Genomic DNA, 16,736 nt, shown 5'->3' with positions numbered 1-16,736 from the left:
CGCTAACCGCTCGTGAATTCGTGATCCATGTCCAGATGGGCTTAGTAACGGGCCGGCCCAACAACCCTTTGTACCGACATAGAGGCCCATGACAGAGGACCCAAATCGATCCTTCACTCCACTACTCTAGATTCTAGAGCGTGTCCAGCCCACGCCCACCGCCAGCCCTTCTTCCACCTCCTGCTCTCCCGCGCGCCGCCGCCGCCGCCGTTCGCCGGCGAGCCGAGATGGACGGGGATGAGGAGAACGTGGGACCCTTCCGCCGCACGAGCTCGCGGACGCGGCGGATGGCCTCCCGCATGGCCTCCGCCCTCTCCAGCTCCGACAACCGCGCCCAGGTACCAACCATCCCCTCGCTGCAGTATGAACGGGACTGAACCCTAGCTGTAGCCGTGAAAGAAGAGGAAATTAAATCTTACGGATTTATGGTCTTTCGGGTTAGCCGCTTCTCCTTACAGTTAGTCTCCCCTAATTCGTGCGTCTCCGAATCTCTGTGTCTGTAATGTCACGCAGGCTGCGTTGGCTCGACTTGACGCTCTTGAGAGTGACAACGCTGGGGTTGAGGTGGTGGATCTCAACGACGATGAGTATGGATCTACGGATGAGGAAGACCATGGTCAGTCCCCTTTCCTCCCTTGTGTTTTCAGGGGAGCTATTTTGCTGGTTCTTTCAGAGTTTTCAGGAAGTTGCAAGTGCCTAATGTATTGTGCTCTGAAGAATGGACATTGCTAAATAAGTCTTGCAGAAATGAGCAGCATTTTCGTGTTTCTGTTTCTTGCAAAGGGAGTGGTGAGCTAGATTGAGTTCAATGTTTGTAACGGCGGTCCTTCTTTGGAATTCGCGTTCCTGTAATGCATTTGATAAGGGCAAGACCCCAAATTATGCTAGGGTTGATGCTTACCTCGGCCTTTCGTGTAAAACATTACATTCACCATGCTGATTTAGCTATAACTTACTGGACGTCAAATCGCTTGCTGCTACATTTGGATGCCCGATCAATTAGTATTATCTAAGTCCAGAGAACTTACATGTATCGACCTAAGTGGTAATCTTATTTTGTTTCTTGGCCTTCTATAGTTCTGATGCAGAAGAAGCAATCTAAGAACATGAAACGAAAGACAAGACAAGGGAAAGCTTTGGAGAAGAAGGCGACGAGATCATTCATGGATGTGTTGCAAGAGGTAAGTAGAAGCCTTTGATGATACCTAACAAGTTCTGCTGTAAATTTCGCTCTTGCCATATCTCTTCCTAAGTAGGGTGCTTAGAGCGTTTGTCACCCCTGAACTGTTACAGGCAAATCTGGAGTCTCTACCTCCTCATGTCCCAACATACTTGAAGGCTGCTGTGGGTCCACCGAGCACTTCATCCCGACGCCATTACTGCTCAGTCTGCGGGAGTTCTGCAAACTACACATGCGTCCGGTGTGGGACACGGTTCTGTTCGTGCCGCTGCCAAGTTATACACAACGACACCCGCTGCCTGAAATTTGTGGCTTGACCCATTAAATCTGTGGTACCTGCTGAGTTATGCAAACGTAATTGTGGCACCTATGGTCCTAATTTCCTTTTGAAGGGATTATGGCAGCCTGTGCTTTTATCAGAAGGGAATGCTTGTTGTACATATTGTGTAGGAGGTAAAGAAAAAAAAGCAAACAATGTGTGAACAAATTAGAAGACAGGCAAGTAGACCATTTTTCTCCTAGAAACGTTCGTGCCACTTAGGTAGCTGTTGTATGCTTAAACAATGCAGTGGTAAATGGTAACTGTACTTCGTTGAGCACTTGGTTAAAATTTCAGGGTAATGAATGGAATGTTACAGAAAGCATATATCTCTTGTTTTCCAATACATGAATAACATTGAAATTTTCTTAATGAATCAAATGTAGATAGCTAGAATGTGGTAACAAATGTGAGAATGGTACAATCCTTTCAAATAATCAGCATATATATATGGTAAATCAGCAAAAAAGAGAACTTTGATTTCTTCAGCAGATTGGCAGGTCTGGTGGAGGTGCCCCCAGGGACTGCAGCTCTCCAACTCCATCCTTCACCAGGAAGGCCATGGCGAGGCCCCAGGTGATGTGCACATCCAGGTGGCAGTGCATCAGCCAAACCCCAGGGTTGTCGGCGACGAACCGGATGACTGCCCAGCCATTCACCGGGACGCCAACCGTGTTCCTCATCGGCGGGTCGTCGAGGTTGAACTTGGCGGTGTCGGTGGCTGCATCGAAGTTGCCGAAGCCCTCGGCGAGGATGTAGAAGTCGTAGCCGTGGATGTGGATGGGATGGTTCTCGCCGGCAAAAATGTTAGTGCCCTGGAGCACAACCTGCACCACGGCACCGTACTTGAGGTTGTACAGTTTGGTGCCTGGCACTGGCTGCCAGAGCCCGCGGCTAACGTTCTGCGCCGTGTAGTCAAACTGCACCGGAGGGTTGGCTGGGAAGTCGGTGGTGAACACTCCTGCGTTGGCGCCACCATCGTAGTGCGCTTGGAGGATGGAGACGGTCGAGGGGAGCACGAAGGAGACGTTGTTGATGCTGGCGGCGAACCGCGTGTTGTTGGGCCCGCCGCAGCTTTGGCCCTTGGAGCAGTTGAAGAGGCCGACGCCGACGGTGAAGAATAGGTCCTCGTCGACGACCGAGGGGAGCCCTATCGAGTGAAGATTGCGCAGGCTCGTCGTGAAAGCGGTCACCGTAGCAGTGTCGTTGTACGCTGGAAGAGTCGGCATCGCCGGGCTTGTAGTGCCATCGCCGGCACCGTAGTCGAAGATAGCGGTGGTGGTGGTGTTGTCGAAGGGCACGCCTTGGGCGCTGGCATAGGCGCGGGCAGCGAGGTAGTACCTCCCCGGAGGCTGGTCGAAGGTGACGAGGACGTCGGTGGTCTGGCCGGGGCCGAGCACGAGGACGGAAGTGTTGTATGGCTTGGTGTAGGAGGCGTCGGCGCCCACGACGGTCATGGCGTGGCCGGCGAGGGAGACGAAGAGCTCCGTGTTGAGGGCGGCGTTGATGAACCGGAGAAGGTTGGTCTCGCCGGACTTGACGGGGAAGACGGTGGTGTCCTGGGAGGAGGAGCAGCTGTAGAGGTCACCGGGCTGGCCGTTGACGGTGAGCGCGTCGGAGACGTTGGGTGCTGCTCCGGTGCGCGTGGCGGCGCGGATGACGTCGATGGGGTTCATGTCCCACCACTCGCCTGCATGTTTTTTTTTCCGGGCAACAGAATCTCGATCAGTTAATTAACATTTACATCGAGGGAAACCTTAAGTTAATGGCTAGCTGTTAATATATTATCTGCGTCTATGTACCTTAATTTTCTTCTTCTGCATGAAAACATATGTGTCTATCTACCTTTTTCTTTTGGTTTAAAAGAATGAGTGAAAGATACTATGAAAACACATACAGCAATCTGATTTTTTTCCATTCAGGTAGCCTCAGGTAGAGGACTACTCTACATATTGAAAGATGCATGCAAAAGGAAAAAAAAAAAAGGTAAGCTAGCTAGCATGTAGTACATGTTAGGCCTACTGTGTCATGTCGGCCACATTTTGGTTATGCAATTTTAGGGTCATATGCTTTTAGGGGAATTTCTTCAAGATGATACCCAAGTTGCATGCTTTATATATTCAGATAATACATTAGAACAACATGTTGAACTACTATAAGCTAGCTACTTTAATTTCCATGACTCCATGATCGTTTCTCTCTTTGGAATTCCTTTGGAAAGGCTTAATAATACTATATGAGAGATCTAGGCAGTCCCTTAATTTTACCTTTGACTCGTTAAGACTGACATTTTTTTCGTTTATGCTGATAATAATCCAAACAGAAGGTAATGGAATCGAGCCATTTTTTCTTGAAATATGCATCCTTAGTTAGTTATTTTTTCTGAATATTACTTTTGCAAGCTAGAAAGTGTGCTGTCTTAATTTCTTAAAGCCGAAGCAAGTTTGTGCTTGTTAATTTCCAAGACAGAACAGAAATGCACATGCGTGTTATTTCCTACATGCATGCATGAAGTCGATCATAGCTAGGTAGATGTATGTAACATGTGCATGTGATGAGTAAAGAAGGATCTCACATTCATGCACAATGATATTGTTGTTTGCCCCTTTCTTTTGGCCTTTTGACGTAACCATTAATCGTGCTAAAAAACATGTGGTCGAGGTGCCTACGTACGTACATATTCTTTGTATATATGCTCAATTAGTTGCATGCAATCCTTGATGTGTTTGACTCTCTGGTAATAAGCCAGGTTGTTGGCGCCAACAACCAACAGAAAGCCAGCATGGAAATGATGGCAGGCGCTAACACGCGGGAAAAGCAAAAGCATGCACCTCTCCTAGCTAATTAGCTTTGCAACTTTGGAAGAATGCATCCATGCATGCGAGATATGATCCATCGATATAAACTTTCTGTCACCTCCAGATTCCTGGTACATTATATATATATCGATCTGTATCACTAGTTTAATTACTGCACATAATATATGAATTTCTATATATAGTAAACCTATATTACTATCATGAACTTCTATGCTCGGATAAAATTTGACTTTTTTTAAAAAGAATTGGAGGTGTTGGCCAAGAAGCAAGATATTTTCTCCATTTCACAAAGAATGGCGCCCACGTTTTCCGAGGTCGAATTTTGACCAATTCTATGTAGATTATATGTTACAAATTTTATATCTTTAGAAAGGTTTTTGAAATACAAGTCCAATGATATAATTTTTGTAACACGTAAGCCTCAAATTTGTTGGTCAAAGCAAAATCTTAAAATGTGTGCGTGCCATTCTTTATGAAATGGAAGAAGTATATATCTATCTCTACACGGAGCAAGATATATATCTTTACACAGAGCATTATATATACTTACCGAGGAGGATGGGGACGGTTTCGGCGGCGAAGTCAAACGGGTAGGGCACGCCGTCGCGGGGGCGAATGAGGAGCGCGCCATAGACGGTGGCCCTGAGCCAGGAGCTGTGGGCGTGCCACCAGAGCGTGCCCTCCTGCCCGGTCACCGTGAACCGGTAGGTGTAGCTCTGCCCCGGCCGGATCGGGCACTGCGTCACGAACTCCGGCCCGTCCGACCACCCCGTCCTCATCTGCCGCACCCCGTGCCTGCACGCCATTGTTGAACCTTACAAGGTTAAGAACATCGATCTCCAACAACTTATACATATATAACTGGCAATGCTAAGCTACCATGTTGGATTTAACGGACGAGGCAATGACCAAAGTGTAATGTTACCAGTGGATGGTGACGTTGTAGGTGGCGTTGTTGACGACGTTGACGACGAGGGAGTCGCCCTCGCTCACCTCCACCGTCGGCCCCGGGAACTGCCCGTTCGCCGTCACGATGCTCATACCGCCGTTGCACAGCCTCTTCACCGCCGTCTCCTGGATCTGCATGCACGTACCCAGAGAGATCAATTCAAGGTCGCCCATTGATCTGAACAAGCAAAGGAGAGCTAGCTAGCTAGAGAGAGAGATCATGAACTCACCACGAACTCATGCTGTTGCTCCTTGGCAGCTGTCAGCTGTGAGCAGCAGAGAAGAAGAGCAGCGATAATGCTGATGAACAGAGAGCTGCAGGCTGAGCTTGCCATTTCTTCTTCTTCTTCTTGCAAATGCAGCTAGATTCGATCGAGGGGTCACAATTTGTTTCTAGCTATCTATGAGCATGTGCAGAAGTAGAAGAATGTGTTGCAATTCATGAAATGCAAGGGGCCAGCTCCCTTTATATAGGGGCAGGCAGGCCAGTAGAATTGTGGTTGGAAAGATATATCAGCTGGTCCTGAAAATTGATTCTGTTGGACGGTGCAATAATGTACAATCTAGCTACATGGCAAGCTACATTCCCTTTATTAGTTGTTTCAACATGCCATTGGCCTTCGCTCAAGATATTATTGTTCACAAGCTAGCAGCTATTGGACTCAGTTAATCCATACTCACCTTAGCTATATTGATTCTGACCAGTACGTAGTAGTAATTTCGGCCAACTCTGCTCCTTTCTGGTTACCTTATTAATGTGGTGAAATTCTTTTGTGCTGTGACAGTCTTGGTAACTTATTGCTACCCGTGTGAATATGTGATGATGCTTCCATCACAAGTTAAGCTTTTCCTCATGGATCATCAGACCTACTGACATCATCATAAGAACTAGCTAGCATTGATTCCGAGACCAACAATGAGTGCGACATATATATTTTGACCTCCAGAACTTAATTTACCTAAATACTACTAGTAGAATTAAACAATTAGTTAAAGGCTGTACTGAACAGAGGTTGCTTTGATGAGTATTAATTAATCACAAATTAATTATGTCGATCGACTGCAAAAATAATAATTAATTATGTCGAGCTTCGTTTCGATGTTTAGTAGAATCATTAGGAACCAATTAACGAATAATTCCCAGTGGAGCCACTAGTCCCACAAAGCTTCCTCTGCATTTGTTTCCATGCATTGACAACGAAATGACTTGGCTCCTAATTCTGTTACAGCATGAGAAACCCTTTCTTTCCTTTTGAATAATATAAAGTTGAGCGATGATTTAACGAGCTTTTGTGCTTACTGCTGGCTTAACTGGTCTTTGGTTTGGTAGGGAGCTGTTGGGCTTGTTTTGCAAGCTTTTTCGCAAGATGTAAATTCAACTTGTTGACTATACCATTTCCAGAGAGAAAATGTGCATATAGATGGTATCCCCTTTGTTTGTTGTGGATGTACACAAGTGAATTTGGTTCCATGGATTATACCTGAATACTACTTTATTCAGATAATATATAGTAAAGAATGTTCCTCTTCAGTAAAAAAATGCCAGTAATTGGCTGAACATGTTTCTTCAATCTTACTTTTAATGTGTAGAATGGTCAAATCCCTGTTACGTCAAATGATTCATTCACTAGAACAAGCTCTCTTTGCAAAAGTTGGACAAGAAGCATATCAAGTGACGTTCTCGAAAAGAAGCATACCAAGTGCTAACCACCACATATGCAAATGAAAGGGATGTTCGCAGCTTCAGTAGGCAAAAGACCGAATTCCTTTTTAGCTTCAGCTGGTTTCTTGCAATTCAAGGCAATCAAAAGTCAAGAATGTCAACAATAGCATCAATCTTGACATGCAAGGAACATGCTATTTGCATAAAGGGTGATTTGTTTGGTTGGAAAAGATTTGGAAATATTCTAGGGTGAGTCTGAGGGGTGGCATGATGCCAATTTAAAGGCATTTAACAACTCTGCTGCCCCACAGCGTGTTCTTTAGAGGCTTCACAATTATCTCCAAACTGTACTTCTATCACTAAATCTGTGTGATAACTTACCGTACTCGGCTGATCGGGAATATTAACTGACTGGAGCATGGCATGCAAGGAAGATCCGAGACACAGATAATGAGTGAGGTACTATAAATGATTGATTCAATTGGTATAGTGGTGAATTCAAACACCTAAATGCAAACTATGAATTATGATGAAGTACACCATTAGCATGGTGTTGGGAGCCAAAGATACCGTGGAGTTCTGCAACCTGCAAGCAGATGTTGACTCAATAGACACAGTGGTAGGATCAGCACCATCGATTAGCACTGATTAATTGACCAAACTAAAGGGCGCCTTAAACTTGTTAAAGGAAATTTCTTCAATAAAAAAAACTTGTTAAAAGGAAACAGTGGTAGGATCAGCACCATCGATTAGCGTTCAGTTAACAGATTGTCAGATTTGTTGCACAATGTTAGATACAATGATCACTGCTTTTGTGATCACCTGTCAAGTTTTCATGACATGTTTATAAGCTAAACTTGCATTGGAATGCTGGAGTTGGTTCAGAGCTGCATTTGGTTGTTAATATCATCATTTGCCTTTCAGTTAGCTAGACCCACAGCATTAGTTTAAGCCGGCAGTTTTACTAAAACTTCCGATGCAATGACGTTTAGTAGTCATGACACTGGAAAGTGATATATCACTTTCATCGCTAAAACCAATCCTATTGAGTTGGAGTAATTAATATAATCTTCTTGGTATTCGTAAACAGTAATATGCAGCTAGGAATCAAATAATTGCCTCTTCTGATAAAAGTGTAAACACAATTCATAGTTGACAGCAGCTTACACTGGACCAAAAATGCAACATTAGTTGGTGAGGGTTAGGAAGGGACGGTGGTAACTTGGTGAAATCTTGACTCGGAGTCGCCACGACAGGTATTGAACAGGTGACCAACTGAATTCCTCCAAGATGTAATTCCTTCTTTTCTGATTGTGTTGACTGTTGAACAAAAGAATGGTGTTCAGGCAGGTTATATCTTTTGCAAGGATGGTCAAACCACTTTTCTTCAGACAACACTTTCAACCATGGCAACTGACATATGCAGCACGCAGCAGGGTGTTCTGTTCTGGTAACAGGTGACTATGAGTCCCTGTCAATCGAGCACAGGCTGCAGACAAGCTTCAGATAACTGTAGATTAGCTTTGCATGGTCAGGTTGCTTGAGTTGACAGAAGAGTGTGCAGACAGCTCCAACAACCAGTTTTTTAGCCTGAATTCGGCACCTTCAGAAAAATAGCTCGTCTATGAAGGCTGTCAGTTCTTCGGTGGTTGGCTGGATTTTTCACTTTTCGGGAACTCAGTTGCTGATGCTGGAGTCTTATCTGAATGAACATGAGCTTTGATCTGTCGCCCTTTAATCGTCAGACAGTTAGTTAAAAAGGTCTGGTATCCTGCAGGAATTCTGGTGTCCTGGTTGCAAAAGAGTCGGCCTTCAGTTAACTGTCAGGCATGAGCTTGCTTTCTGCTAACCTGAAAGCTCATGCAAGGATAGGAATAGGATACAGTCACTGTTCAGGAGCATTCTACCTTGTCGGCTGGTATATCTGGAGATAACTCATAACCTGTATATATTAAAGAAAATCTATTTTTTAGAAAATACAGAATATTTTGCTCAGAAGGCATAGTAATACAATCTGCGAGAGTCTTTTTTGAGAACAATCTGCTAGAGTCATGTGGACAACAGAGTCCAAGCCCAAGCCAAATAGCCAACGCCAACTTTTCTGAGAACACAACAGCCAAGAGTAACGCTAACTAATCTATGAGGCCCTGGCCCAGGTTTTCTTTTCTGGAAACCCGGCTCACTACGAGATCCAACACGAGGCCCAAGTAGCTGTTGTAACAAATTCCCCAAATTTCTGAAGAAGAAGAATTCTCTAGCATCCAGGATCCAAGACGCGATAAACAACAGAAGGGTCCATAACCGAAGCAAAACTCTTGTCTCTTACTACTAATTGGAATGAATTTTTCTGAACAGAGAGATTGTTCTAGTTCTAGTGCAAATAACATTTTTGCATATACAGACTAGAAATTGAAATTGAAAACAGGAGGGATATATGATTCCCTCTCCTTGAACTAATGACAATATACTAGTACTACCAGCTGCAAATGAATCAAAGAATTTCCTGCAAATATATGTCTAACTAAAACCTCGTCGATTGACCATATTCCCCTCTCTTCTTCCTCTGATTCCTGCAAGAATTGCAGCAGCTCACTCGTTGCTCGCAGAAGCAACATCGCCATGGCCTCCTTCCTCGCTGCGTCCGGCGGCCTCAGGCGCAGAGCCAGGGCGGATCTCCTCGAGCTGCCGGAGCACCTCCCTGGCCTCGGGCCTCGCGGCGGGCGACGCCTCGACGCACTGCAGCGCGAGCTTGAGCGTGTCCATGAGCTCGTCGCCCTCCTGGCCGCCGCCGGCCGCCGCGTCCCTCATGAGCTCGAGGTCGAACACCTCGCTGGTCCACTCCTCCTTGACGATGGAGCCCACCCACTGCGGCAGGTCCATGCCGTTGGTGGTGTCCGCCGGCGACTTGCCCGTAAGCAGCTCCAGCAGGATGACCCCCAGGCTGTACACGTCCGTCTTGGCGCTCGCCTTCTTCAGCTTCGACAGCTCCGGCGCCCGGTACCCCAGCGCGCCCGCCGCCGCCAGCACGCTCGAGTTCGCCGCCGCCGTCATCAGCCTCGACAGCCCCACGTCCGCGATCTTCGGCTCGCCGTCGTCGAGGAGCACGTTGCTGGCCGTGAGGTTGCCGTGCACGATGCTCGCCTCGTCGTGGAGGTACGCCAGCCCCCGCGCCGTCCCCTTCGCGATCCCCATCCTCGCCGCCCAGTTCACCGCCGTGTTCGGCGCCCTCGCTGAAATCAGAGCTCCGAAAATCGCCATTAGAAACCACAGAGAAGCTCCGTTGAAGCAAGGAAGATGACGATGAGATTTTACGCTTCCCGATGAAGAAAGCGGAAAAAAATTATACGCTTACCGTGGAGGAAGGCGGAGAGACTGCCTTGGGGGATGAAGTCGAAGACGAGGAGCTTCTCCCCTTTGGGGCCGAGGTAGTAGGCCCGGAGCGAGAGGAGATTCCGGTGGCGGAGCTTGCCGAGCGCCGCCGCCTCGGCCTCGAATTCCTTGTGTCCCTTGGTGATCTTCTCCCGGAGCCGCTTGACGGCGACGAGGCTGCCGTCCTCCAGCGTGGCCTTGTACACGGTGCCATAGGTGCTCTTCCCCATGATCTCCGCCGTCGCGCACAGCAGGTCGTCGGCGGTGAACGCCAGCGGCCCGTCGAAGTGCACCAGCTTGCCGCCCACCTCGCCGCCCGACTCCGCCGCCTCCGACCCCGGCTTCTCGCCCCTTCCGGCGGCGTCCTTGCTCGCCGCCGACGACGCCTGCTGCTGCTTCCCGCCGCTCCGAGCTCGAGCGCTCGAGGGAGACGACTTCTTCTTCCTGGAGAGCAAACAGAGGAGGAGGCAGCAGAGGCAGAGCAGGACGAGCACGCCGATGACGATGCCGGCGATGATCAGCGCGAGCTCCCTGGGGCTGAACTTGCGGCCGTGGCTGCCATTTTGCTCCTCCGCCGGCGCCGGAGAAGAAGGCGGAGACTCGGGGCAGGGCGGGGACGAAGCAGAGTAGCCGCAGAGGAGGAGGTTCCCGGCGAAGGCTTCGGCGCCGAACTTCTGCGCCAGCGAGGCCGGCACCGCGCCGGCGAGGTCGTTGTAGGAGACGTTGAAGGCCTTGAGTCCACCGGTGAGGTTGCCGAAGCTCGGCGGGACGGAGCCGTTGAGCTTGTTCGCGGAGAGGTCGAGCGTCTGGAGCTTCGGAAGCCCCGCCAGCGACTCCGGCAGCGGGCCCGAGACCGCGTTGTGGGACAGATCGAGGAAGACGAGCTGGTGGTTGCCGCTCCCGGCGATGGCGAGCTCTTTCCGGTCGGAGGAGGAAGTAGACGACGAGTCGGCGAAGGCGTCGGGGATGGCGCCGGAGAGCTTGTTCCATGACAGGTCGAGGAAGAGGAGCGAGCTCGACGCGGCGACCTCGGCGGGGATTTCGCCGGAGAGCGCGTTCCGGCTGAGATTAAGCCGGATGAGCTTGGTGGAGTTGGCAATGGCGGCGGGAACCCCGCCGGTGAGGAGGTTGCTGCTGGCATCGAAGGACTGGAGCAACAAACACCGTCCGAGCTCCACAGGCACCGCGCCGGAGAAGCGGTTGTGGAAGAGGTAGAGCCCGCGGAGATCCGGGAGGAACCCCAGCGAGGTCGGGATCTGGCCGGCGATGGCGTTGTCGTGGAGGCTGAGCCGGCGGAGCGCGACGAGCTGCCCGAGCCCCCGGGCGGAGAGCGTGCCGGAGAGCGACCGCCAGGGAAGGGAGATGGCGACGACGCTGCCGTTGACGCACTTGATCCCCGCCCAGAGCCCCGAGCAGGCGCCGTTGAGCCCCGTGGCGTTCCATGACTGGAGCACGTTGAGCGGGTCGGTGAGGGAATGCTTGATTGCCTGCAGCCCCTGGTAGTCCGCCTCGCTGATGATGACCCCGTCGCCGGTGGGGTGGCGGCGGTGCGCGGCGGCCGCCGGGGATGGCGCCAGGAGGAGCAGAGCGGAGAGTTGCAGGGCGGTGAGCAGCGCCGCCATGGAGGTGGCGCCATGGCTGCTTGGTCGCAGCAGCATCGCGAATCTTGTTTCGGACGGAAGAAGAAGCAGTGGGGAAGAAGACGATTTGTTCGGACGGAGGAGGAGGAGGAAGAAGAAGAGAGAGGAGTGAAGTAGAGGAGCACGGAGTGAGTGATAAATGTGGCGCGTCTGGCAATGGCGCAGAGAGGGGCAGAGGAAGAAGACGAGGAGAGGGCACGAGGCGAGGCAACGGCTAGTAGGAGCAGGTAAGTAGTACTACGGTTCTCAGGGGAGTGAGTGTGAATGCTGCCATGATTCGGTCCCAACGGCTAGTTTTCGGACGAGCCATTCCGGGCCAAGCAATGGGCTATTCCGTTGTGGGCCCGAATAATGGACTACTCCTACTTGGTTGCCGACCGGGTCCTTTTGGACTGGCCTTCCTCAGGTATTCCTTGTCTCGGGTCCCGAGCCCAGCGGCCCACTTCCCGTCGTCCTTTCCTCTCCTCGAAGACCGTATGTCTTGCCAAATGGGCTTTATATAATAATACTTGTTAGCCACTTAATCCTGAATTGTATCGCTAGCTGTTTACTGTCTTTGTTAGAGAATAAGCAGGAGGGCCACTGCAGCGTGTGCATGTACACGACTTGGTCCTGGTAGTTTGTTAGCTTGCCGTAGTTATAGGCCGGGGTGATCCGCTACGTGGGATGGCACGATTCAGGCGATCACAACGGCATGGTAGACCATACTTATGTGTCCTGTGTTTCTTCTTCCTAAGTGAGAACGAGCGTTTGCATTGATAGCATTGAGAGAATTAAGAGCCAGAACGAGAGTTTGCGTCTACAATACTGTGCAAATTTGTCCAAATATGTATGTATCTATGTCTAAAAAGTGTCTAGACACATGTAATATTTTCAGCAATTAATTAAGATCAGAGGGAGTGGTTATGAATTTCGTGCGCAATTAATTAGGATCGGAGGGAGTAGATATGAATTTCGTGCTCTACTCCTAACAGATTCATCCAAAAAGAAAAAAAGTGATCACTGGACACAAAATTTAAGCACATTTGCAACTCTTTTAAACCAAACCACCAAGAAAAGGATTCGGTGGCTTCACGTCTTTTAAGCAAAACCACTACTAGTTCTTCTTCACACAAGGATACCAAGCGCACACACAAACACAGCATTCAGAGACGCTACTAGCCATTGCAAACTGACAAATCTTACTGACGGCAGTTTCAGCCTCAAAATAGGCGATGATGAGCAAGATACTATATATTAGGATGAATTCTCAAGCTCCCGGCATCGCCTAAAAGGTGGTTCCGTTCCATCCAAAGTCGGAGCGCTGCACAGCAAAAAAGAAGAGAGGATTTGTTAGATGTCATGTGATTAACGTGAGACTACGAGGATATACAAGAGATCATGGCGAAAGCTTTGGACGACCAGCATCGAACGACTGACACAGACAGGTAGGTATTTACATGATCTACTCTTGATGCAAAGCATGCAAACATTGCCCGTGCTCTTGTGCAGGGTAGGCCTAACAAACAGGCAGAATCGCGATGAGAAACACGGTGATGGTCTGATGGGGCGTGTAATCAAGACCGCTGGATGAGCACTCTCGGTAAGAGAAGATAGGTTCTGTCTGTTTGCTTGCTTGCCTTTGAGTCGTGGAACTTGAGGTAGAAGCGGGACTTGGGGATGGACAGCTTCGACTCCAGGATGGCAGCGATGCCGGCACTCAGCTTCTTGTTCACGTCGGGGCTCAGACCTCCGATGGAGACCAGCTCGCCGTAGGCCGCGGGCTCCTGGGTGCCCCCAAATGCCATGGGCACTGAGCCCTTGAGAACAACCATCACGTACTGCAGGATGATGAGCAAGCACTCTGGTTAGTATCTGAATGATCAAGATGATGAGAAATAGCTTCAGTGTCCCGCTACTCGGTCAGCTAAAGCCCAGCAAACTGAATACTCCTAACCAACAAACTAAAGCACACGAGCAGCTAATATTCAGTTGTTTGAGTCTGTGTCTGACATTGTGCAGTCATATCGTATTTCCAATGTAACACACCACACAACCAAATAACCAGAAGAGTCATTTTGACCTTAAATATGCTGGATAGCAACAAAAGAAACTATCTCGGCCTATTTTTTGTCCTATTAATAATAGTGTACTGCTACACCTAAAATCAGCTGACTTAAGTACAATTAGCTTTCCCGAATATTAGTATATTTAGAAACAGAAACCACCTGCATTTCTGTAAGCAAATGAAGCTCTGGAAGTTGTAGGTGTGACATGTGTGGTATCATGAAGCACCTAGAGTTAAACGTGCAGTCCAGATTTACAATAGTTTAATGCCACTGTGTGCTGCATATATTTATTATTTTTCGATAAATGGGGTCCTGAATTAGCAATTACTATTGAGGAACAATCAGAAAGGAGCCCTAGCTCGTAAATATTTAGTACTTCTACATTTGGAGGACAAGCAGATCAAGTTAACATGTATTTCTGGAAAGACTAAAACATGTACAAGCCTTGCTACAGACAGAAGTCATAAGCTCCTAATCAGTTAATCTGGGTGTCACACTCACGACAGCAAAGAAAAATGGACTGTATGGAAGTCCCAAATTAATTTACAGAAACATGTACACAAACTTCATGGTACTTTCAACACTCTAGTCTGGCACACTTCATATGCTATGTTTATAAAGCCATCTATAAATGATTGAAGATGCCAAGCATGTTTCATGTACACTGACATTTATCTGGCTTCGTAAGGAAAAAAGGCTGGTTCTGTTTCATCTCTTTACCATTTAACTCAGTAAACTGTCTCAACTTCTCAGCCATCCACTCCAAGTATCAACATATCCACATCAAGGCAAATGATAGTTCATGAAACACCCGAGTCGATATGAGCAACAAAATAAATGAGGTGTCCGGCAAACGGTGAGGACTTAACCCTTGATTACATCCTTGTAAAGATTCCGATTCAGTTTAGGCTTTAAGCTTACGCTACTACTCACACTACCCAGCTTCCAATTTTCATTCAGGCTACTATTGATTAAAGTTAGTTGCTGAAGGAAGTAGAACAAGAATGATTCGTGTGTGAGGTCTATGTGCGCCAAGACACAGAAATGTCCATTGCAATGACAGTCCTGGACCGGACATGACACTCTTTTTGGTCTTCCCAAGTTAGCAACATCAGCCTTCAAAGTTGAACCACAGTATCTACGTATGAATTATACACCACACAGAAAAAAAATTCAGTACACTAACCTAGAGACCAAAACCCCTATCGGGAATTGGAACAATTGCAGACATGAAGATCAAAATTAGTGAAATTAACATCTAAAATTGGCAAACTGCAAACCCCACGGATGTAACAACCCACTCAGTAGCAGATTGCCCACAGGAGGAAGAGAGGGAGGGGGGGAGAACCAAAAACCTAACAGATTGAAATGAAATCCACTAATCCAGGACACAAAACGGCAACAAGTATACGGGATCCACAAGGAACTAAGGGCGCTGCGAGGAGAAAATACGAGACTACGAGGGAAGAGGGAAGGGGGGAGAAGTGCGGAGCGGTCTTACGGCCTCCGGCTTGCCGATGATGGTGGCGACGGCGCTGGAGGCGTCGGCGAGGACGGCGGAGGTGTCCACCCCGTCCAGGTTCACGTTCGTCGACACGTTCAGGCAAGGCATCTTCTTCTTCTTCCTCGATTCCTCCTCCTCCTCTCTGCGCCGCGCCGGAGACCGGAGTGTGGTGGAGAAGATGAAGGAGAAGAAGGGGAGAAAAGCTTGACCACTCGTCGACTCGTCTTATATGCGCCCCGCGGTGATACCGCAATTTTAAGAGGGGGAGTAATTGAATTAATCAATCAATTAATTAATTTTGAAGGAAATTAATTAATTATGAGCTTGATTTAGAAAAAAATTCATAAAGATCACACTGGCCAACATTGATATCCCACGTATGCAAGATATATGAATGAAATGTGGGGCGGATTTTATCTGTAGTTAGGAACATTTTGTTTTGTTTTGGGTCACTATATTTGGCCTTTTGTTCTTCTTCGCATCCGTTATTTTGGCACAAGTTCTCAAAAAGAAACAGTTTGAAAAGATTCAATAGTACGAAATGAATTTCTAGGTCCCGGGATTTCTTACCATCGAGTTGGTAAAAAACCAGGATATATTGGCAATTGTTAGAACTATCTATGATCTACTTTGGAAATCTTTTTTTTGTTTGGAATTTTTTTTGTTTGCGAGATGTCTGGAATTCCTTATTTCTATCTCATGCAAAAGAAGAGAATCCAAGGCAAACGCGAGAACAATAAAAGGATTTCTTCCTTTTCGAAGGGATTGTTGGTCTAGTTAATCGTTTAGGCTTTATTTCCTAAGCTAAAATAAATTTCTAGGTTACGTCCTTCGTTGTGTTTTTATTTCTTGTATGGATTTTCCTGACGGACATTACCCACAATTTCCATACGTTCTTATCCTTGCTGGTAGCATGACCATGTCGGTAACTCCAACATGCTTAAGTATTGGAGCACTCGGAGATGCCGCACACTTGGTACATGTGCACCGATGGTGGCGTACAGAAGGTTGTACCACTTTGGGATATCGCATCCTTTACACACGCTCCAAGGAGAAGTAGAAGGGATTGGATCGTCTGGGGATGCTGCGCGCTAGTGCCTCACGCTAGACACACCAACAACAACGTAGAAAGGGATGGACCATCCCGGGGTTCCGCACACCAGACATGCACGCAACGACAATGGCGTAGAGAGGGGGTGTCGCACGCTAAGACACATGCGCACCCTACGATTGCGTAGAAAGGGTC

The 16,736-nt window shown here is 48.1% G+C and overlaps 4 protein-coding genes across 5 annotated transcripts; 1 reads left to right on the top strand and 3 right to left on the bottom strand.

The window, feature by feature from the left end:
• The first annotated feature begins 134 nt into the window (after positions 1–134).
• LOC100835477 (SWR1 complex subunit 6) lies at positions 135–1,776 on the top strand. Its single transcript, XM_003578998.4, has 4 exons — positions 135–338; positions 514–616; positions 1,078–1,181; positions 1,294–1,776. Exons 1-4 carry the CDS (start codon positions 228–230, stop codon positions 1,495–1,497), a joined length of 522 nt encoding a protein of 173 aa, XP_003579046.1. The 5' UTR covers positions 135–227; the 3' UTR covers positions 1,498–1,776.
• A 4-nt stretch (positions 1,777–1,780) lies between these two features.
• LOC100835168 (laccase-23) lies at positions 1,781–5,732 on the bottom strand. The gene is made up of 4 exons (XM_003578997.4): positions 5,497–5,732; positions 5,244–5,398; positions 4,869–5,113; positions 1,781–3,189 (listed from the first exon to the last, which is right to left on the bottom strand). The coding sequence occupies exons 1-4, from the start codon at positions 5,599–5,601 to the stop codon at positions 1,985–1,987; spliced, it is 1,710 nt and encodes a 569-aa protein (XP_003579045.1). The 5' UTR covers positions 5,602–5,732; the 3' UTR covers positions 1,781–1,984.
• Positions 5,733–9,227: 3,495 nt separating this feature from the next.
• LOC100821545 (probable leucine-rich repeat receptor-like protein kinase IMK3) lies at positions 9,228–12,155 on the bottom strand. The gene is made up of 2 exons (XM_003577105.4): positions 10,282–12,155; positions 9,228–10,159 (listed from the first exon to the last, which is right to left on the bottom strand). Exons 1-2 carry the CDS (start codon positions 11,954–11,956, stop codon positions 9,519–9,521), a joined length of 2,316 nt encoding a protein of 771 aa, XP_003577153.1. The 5' UTR covers positions 11,957–12,155; the 3' UTR covers positions 9,228–9,518.
• Positions 12,156–12,947: 792 nt separating this feature from the next.
• On the bottom strand, positions 12,948–15,718 carry LOC100834365 (macrophage migration inhibitory factor homolog). 2 transcript variants are annotated; one of them, XM_003578995.4, is made up of 4 exons: positions 15,488–15,718; positions 13,558–13,758; positions 13,378–13,436; positions 12,948–13,241 (listed from the first exon to the last, which is right to left on the bottom strand). In XM_003578995.4, exons 1-3 carry the CDS (start codon positions 15,596–15,598, stop codon positions 13,383–13,385), a joined length of 366 nt encoding a protein of 121 aa, XP_003579043.1. In that variant the 5' UTR covers positions 15,599–15,718; the 3' UTR covers positions 12,948–13,241; positions 13,378–13,382. The 2 variants fall into 2 exon arrangements, with proteins under 2 accessions (XP_003579043.1, XP_003579042.1); XM_003578994.4 differs by lacking the exon at positions 13,378–13,436 and having other exon boundaries at positions 15,488–15,712.
• Between the last annotated feature and the right edge of the window lie 1,018 nt (positions 15,719–16,736).

The sequence above is a fragment of the Brachypodium distachyon genome, chromosome 4 (assembly GCF_000005505.3).
Source record: "Brachypodium distachyon strain Bd21 chromosome 4, Brachypodium_distachyon_v3.0, whole genome shotgun sequence".
Taxonomy (NCBI): Eukaryota; Viridiplantae; Streptophyta; class Magnoliopsida; order Poales; family Poaceae; genus Brachypodium; species Brachypodium distachyon.
This window is presented reverse-complemented; position numbering and strand designations above follow the sequence as displayed.